Genomic DNA, 6,343 nt, shown 5'->3' on the forward strand with positions numbered 1-6,343 from the left:
CAATCAATATAAATTTTTTTTTAAAAAAATATTCTTAATAACATGATTTATCGACATAAAAATATCATTATATGTTTAGGACTGAAATTTTTAAATATTTACTTAAATTTTGTGTCTGGTCAAATACATAAAATCAAAAGAATTAAGCATTTGCAGAATAATACTCCTAACTAAACTGTCTTTAGATAAAGGAATAAAGTAAAAAAGCTAAAACCTCTGGAACAAGATATGATCTGTCTTGGCTTCTTTAAAACCCTTGTAGCCTTCTCTTATCTTTCTCACTTCAAAGGAAAAGAAAAAAAAAAGAAACAAAGCTCAAAGCTAGTAGTTCCAAGATTGTGAGCATATATACTTCTTCTTAACAAGAAGAAGAAGTAACAAGAAGTAACAAGAAACAAAGAGCGAGCGAGAGAGAGGAAACAAAAGAAAGTTTTTAGGAGAGGGGGTGGTGGTGTTAGCAGGAGAGGGGGTATATAGAAAGAAAGTGAATTTTCAGTCCTCAAAATAGGTTACGGTGTGAAATACCAGGGGGGGTGTGGGGGGTGGGTGTTGGGGCTAAGTTATGCGAACAGGAGCATCTAATTGTGCAGTGCAACAGACCCTCACCACAGAGGCTGCTTCAGTTTTGAAGCATTCTCTAAGCTTGGCCAGGAGAAGGGGCCATGCACAAGTCACCCCTCTTCATGTTGCTGCCATTCTCTTAACCTCAAGAGTCAGTCTTCTTAGAAGGGCTTGTCTCAAATCACAACCAAATCATATAGCCACTTCTCCTCATCATCATCATCCTCTTCAGTGTAGAGCTCTTGAGCTATGTTTTAATGTGGCACTTAATAGGCTTCCAACAAGTCCTGGTCCACTTCTTCATGGCCAGCCTTGTTTGTCTAATGCTTTAATTGCTGCACTCAAAAGAGCACAAGCTCATCAGAGAAGAGGCTGCATAGAACAACAGCAGCAGCAGCAGCCTCTTTTGGCTATTAAGGTTGAGTTAGAGCAGCTCATTTTGTCCATTTTAGATGACCCTAGTGTTAGTAGGGTTATGAGAGAAGCTGGTTTCTTTAGCACTGCAATTAAAAGCAATATAGAGGAATCAGCTTCTTCTGTTTCTTCAGTCTTTCAGTGTTACAATAGTAGCCCTGCTGGGATTTACTCTACACCTAGCTCTCCTCCTAATTCTGAGAACCCTACTAGTAATAGTTTTTGGAATAATTCCCAAAACCCTCTTCTCTTTTCCCCTCACAAGTACAACCAAATTAATACAGCTTCTGTAGATATTAAGTTGGTTATTGATGTGTTGCTGAGGAGTAACAACAACAAGAGGAGGAACGCAGTGATAGTTGGTGACAGCGCGTCCAGCACAGGAGGGCTTGTTGCAGAACTGATGGGGAAAGTGGAGAGAGGAGATGTACCTGAGGAACTGAAAGGATCACACTTTATAAAATTTCAGTTCACAGCAGCACCACTCATGTTGATGAAAAGAGAGGAAGTGGAGCTGAATATCTCAGACCTGAAAAGGAAAGTGGAATCTCTTACAGGAAGTAGTAGAAGAGGAGTCATTATCTACACAGGTGACTTGAAATGGACAGTTGACAGTCTTGCTGATCAAAGAGGATTATCAATGTCTAAGAAAGATTACTCTACTACTGTTGTTAATTACTATAGTCCAGTTGATCATCTTGTAGCTGAGATAGGAAGGCTAGTTTCTTCCTACAACAACAGCAGCTCAAATGCAAAGGTTTGGTTGGTGGCTACAGCAAATTATCAGACTTATATCAAGTGCCAAATGAAACAACCTCCTCTTGATATTCAGTGGTCTCTTCAACCTATTTCTGTTCCATCTGGTGGTCTTGGCTTTAGTCTCAATTGTACAAGGTGAGCTAGCATTTTCCTTTATTTTTAATTTTTTGTCTTCTTCATACATGCTTCTTCCTTGATAATCATACACTATACTCTCTCAGCTTCAATTTGTTTGATACTATTTCCTTATTAATCTGTTTAAAAAAAATCAGTGTATTTTTATATTTGAAAATAATTAACTTTAAATTATTTATAAGCTTTTTGATATGACGACATATTTAAGTCCAGGAGTTTCAAAAATCTTATATAGTAACACAAGCATTATGACCTATTAAAACTACAAATTTCCAAAAAAATTCCTTTTTTTTGTAATATTCGTGCCTAGTAAAACTATATCATATATATATATAAAGAAGGAGTATAATATACAGTGTACTTTTCAAGTTTGAGAATGCACTACATTTGGTTCGTTCTTGGAGCTCTTTTTAGTGTCCTTTCTTTGTCCTTAAGACGTTAAGGTCTGCGTTTTGCTTTGTGTCCTTTTTTTTTTTCTTTCTTTCTATTGAATTTTCATGGTCTGAACGCTGAACAAAGCTAGCAGGACTTAGAAGCGTGCTATTGCCAAAAAGCAATGCTAAGAAGACAAATGTTAAATGGACATCTTTTGAATTTGTTGCATTCTTCTCTTCTTTTTTCTGGATATGCTGCAATTTTTTAACTCATACGGTGAAAAGGGAAAAAGGAAAGAAAAGAAATACCAAAAAACGATAAATAATTAGTACCTTTATTCAGTGTTTAGCAGGTGATGTTGCAGTATATGGGTTTTTGTCCCAAGCATGTTTGTAGTATTGGTGGTAGCCTTTTTCAGGTTTCAAGGGAATTATATTCCTTTTTTGACTTCTTTTTCATATGGTAAAGCAGCTTAAAGAAGTGACACTAATTTTTATGATGGAGTCCTCCATTATTCAAATACTACACAACTTTGTCATGCACTTAGTTAATTCATTCCTTCTTTTCTTTTTCATTTTAGTAAAATCACTTATTTATTCCAATTACGCATAATTACTATTTAGGTAAACTTGAAATGAAAAAAAATCTATTTACATTGTTAATCTATACAAGTTATGTGGTTTTAATTCTAGATAAATTAGTTGCTTTCTTCTTATAGCTGGAAAAATTGAAGTGTTAATTAAACAACAACAACAACAACCAAGTAAAATTCCACTAATGGGGTCTGGGGAGGGTAGTGTGTACGCAGACCTTACTCCTACCCGAAAGAGTAGAGAGGCTGTTTCCGAAAGACCCTCGGCTCAAAAAAAATAAAAAGACAAAATGACATAAAGGAGATAATATTAGTATCACAACAACAATCATAGGATAAATAGGAACACCATGAAATCTATATATTTTAAACAACTATATATTTTCCTGTTTTTGCAGTGGTCATGAACCAAGAATACCATTCTCTCAACAAATATTTGAGAAAAAGCCAGTTCCTAGCAAGGAGGAAGAAGATGCACTCAGCTGTTGTGCAGAATGCAGCTCCAATTATGAAAGAGAAGCTAGGTTGAATTGTGGCCAGCAGAAAACTTGTGCATTGTATTCTATTACATGTGACACTAAGGATTCTGACAAGGGTCCATCCCCATTGCCTGATTGGCTCAAACCACATGACATTGATACCACTAAGAAGGTACAGATCCTAACAATTAGCCTACAATAATTCCACTTTAATACAAGAAATAATGACAGAATTCTGACTACGAGGACTAAAGCATATTAATTTTTGTACTAATATCATTGACTCACATGTTGCTTTAGTGATTTTTCAAATACAGTTTTATGTATATAGAAACTAATTACCTAAAACATGTTTTAAATCATAATTTTATAAATAAAAAATTAACAATATTTTAAAAATTGAGCTCTAAGGGAAGCATGTTGAACTCTTTAAATCGTAATAAAATAAAATACGTAGTGTTAGTTCTTTTTTTAATTACTTTGAATACAATATCTTATTGTTTTCTTTTTTCTTTTTATGGGGGACTTTCAGGATGATTTGGCTGAGTTGAAAAGAAAGTGGAGCAGCTTGTGCCAAAATCTTCATCAAGGAAAGACTAATCAAAGTCAAATAAGTTCAGTTTTGTGCAATGAATACAACAGCAGTGGGAAGAATTACTCCTTCAATTCACTGTACCCATGGTGGCCTAACCAGAACAGCATAATCACAGAGTGCAAATCAATTTCATTTTGTGATCCTCCAAGTTTGAAGCCTAATCAGGGAGCCAGCACTGTGCCAAGATTTAGAAGACAACAATCGTGCCATATCGAGTTCAGTTTCAGCAATGGCAACTCTAAAGAAAATCAATCAGTTGAGCCAAACTTGGATTCTCTTAAAATCAGCGAAGGGAAAGAAGTGAAAATCACGCTTGCTCTTGGGAATTCAAAGCTTTCTAACACCGGGAGTACTTTGGGAGAAGAGATGCTCAAAATGTTACAAGAAAATTTGCCATGGCAAATGGAAAACATGCATACTATTTTGGATGTATTGATGGATTTCAGCACAATCAAGAATTGGCTGCTGATTCAGGGGAATGACTCAATCGGGAAACAAAGATTGGCTCGAGTTATAGCAAAATCTGTATTTGGTTCTGCTGACTTGATCCTGTGCATAAACATGAGAAAGAGGGAAAATACGAATCATCACGTTGAATTGCTCAACAAGTCCTTAAGGAATAATGAAAAGCTTGTTGTCCTGGTGGAAGATGTTGATTTTGCTGATTCAGAGTTGTTGAAATTTCTTGTGGATGCCTTTGAAAATGGGAGCTCTAGCCATTTGTTCATCTTAGCAAGGACAAGTGATAATCTCACTGATGGAAACACAGAGTCTGTTATCCAGATGAAACTGCTGGTAAGTGAGAATCCTGGATCAGTATGTATTGATCATAAGAGAAAATTAGCTGAGTGGGAATTGTCTTTGCCTAACAAGACCAAGAGTCCAAGAAACGATATGATGGAAGATGTCTCCTCAATTACTGCTCGAAATGGGAAAATGAAGAAGGAATTCACTAGGCAATTGAGCTCAAACGCCCTTGACCTCAACATCAAAGCAGACGAGGTCGATGAGGAGGATGAAAACGAAGCCAGAACTGATGATTTTAGCCCCATTTCAAGTGACTTGACTCGCGACACAGCTAATGATCAACATCACAACAACGACAACAACAATCCACCACTTGGCTTTCTCGACCACATCAAGAACCGTCTTGTCTTGAACCGCGATTCATCTCAAGAAAAGCAAATGAGAGAGGTGTTCATGTTCAAGATGAGAAGGTCATTGGAGGAAGTCTGTGGGAGTAAAATACTAGACAGTTTCTGCTTGGAGGAAATGGTGTTGGAGAAGGTTTTTGAGGGGTGTGGTTCATTTCTCAACAGCTTGTTTGATGAATGGCTAAAAGACATTTTTCAAACGAGCTTGCAGATGGTTGACATGGACAAACTCAAAGAGAAAGAGATTGTGATTATCAAGCTTTGTTTGGGTAAAGATGAGATTGGCTTACACGATGGTTTCAAAGGTTCATGTCTTCCTAGAGGGATTCAAGTTTCTATCGTGAATTAAGTACGTAGTCGCTTCTATAACATGTTGTTTCCCTTGCCTATGCACCACTATCACGTGTCCTGTAACTAGCTAGCTACTCTTGTTTCTTAATAGAATGTCTACTTTGTTTTCAGTGTTTTGTTGCCAATATACACTTAAACCCCTTTAATTTCTATGGTATGGATTTTTATAATACTAGTTTCTCTACATGTGCGTTGCACAGATTTATTTAAAATAATATATTAAAGTATGTGTATAATGAGTAATACAAATTATAAAACGGAAAAATTACAAGCTCAATTTGATGAATAATTAGCCTATTTGAGTAAAAGATGATAATTTAAAGGTATTCTGTACAGTCCTGAAAGTTTTCCATATAAGCTTAACATGCTTGTGACTTTTTACATGCTTTTTTGCACTAATATCATTTTTATTTTAAAACTCTTCTTAGAAAAATACAATTTGTAAGTAAATATTGTGGAAGTAATAAGACCTCAAGTTAGAATAGACTTCAAACTTTATCTGCTGTAATTACCGGTTCTAACATATATGAGTCTATATAAATAAGAAGATACTTGCACAGTAAACTTTAATTTGAATATCACCATTTATCGTTACCAGTTCTAACATGGATGATGATATATCTCAGGAAAAAATACTTGTACAGTTTCATGAATACTCGTTGGAAGTAACAAAGAAAAATTAATATGAAATATAAAACGACCACCTCTGTATAACCACGTAGAAATAGAAGGCATAGCGACTTGGAGAAGAATTTAAAATTCTTTTATATAAAAACGATAAAGTGACACTTACTTAAAAAAATTAGAAGTCAGAAGAGAAAACTACAAATAATCCTCTTGTTGTTAATCTACGCTTCTTGTTCTCTATTAGAAAGTTTTTGATAGAATACGAGTTGTTTGGTAGAAGAAAAAACCACTAAAAATATTA

At 35.4% G+C, this 6,343-nt stretch overlaps 1 protein-coding gene across 1 annotated transcript; it reads left to right on the plus strand.

Moving 5' to 3' along the window:
• Positions 1-280: 280 nt before the first annotated feature.
• Positions 281-5,585, plus strand: LOC107780373 (protein SMAX1-LIKE 4). Its single transcript, XM_016600897.2, has 3 exons — positions 281-1,869; positions 3,235-3,487; positions 3,848-5,585. The coding sequence occupies exons 1-3, from the start codon at positions 563-565 to the stop codon at positions 5,411-5,413; spliced, it is 3,126 nt and encodes a 1,041-aa protein (XP_016456383.1). The 5' UTR covers positions 281-562; the 3' UTR covers positions 5,414-5,585.
• The last annotated feature ends 758 nt before the right edge of the window (positions 5,586-6,343 follow it).

Source organism: Nicotiana tabacum, chromosome 9, assembly GCF_000715075.1.
Source record: "Nicotiana tabacum cultivar K326 chromosome 9, ASM71507v2, whole genome shotgun sequence".
Lineage (NCBI taxonomy): Eukaryota > Viridiplantae > Streptophyta > Magnoliopsida > Solanales > Solanaceae > Nicotiana > Nicotiana tabacum.

Bases quoted from the DNA above. Each gene is read 5' to 3' on its own strand.
- LOC107780373 (XM_016600897.2), top strand. From the start codon at position 563: ATGCGAACAGGAGCATCTAATTGTGCAGTGCAACAGACCCTCACCACA. The intron at 1,870-3,234 runs GTGAGCTAGCAT...CTGTTTTTGCAG, and splicing joins TTTAGTCTCAATTGTACAAG to TGGTCATGAACCAAGAATAC. The intron at 3,488-3,847 runs GTACAGATCCTA...GGGGACTTTCAG, and splicing joins ACATTGATACCACTAAGAAG to GATGATTTGGCTGAGTTGAA.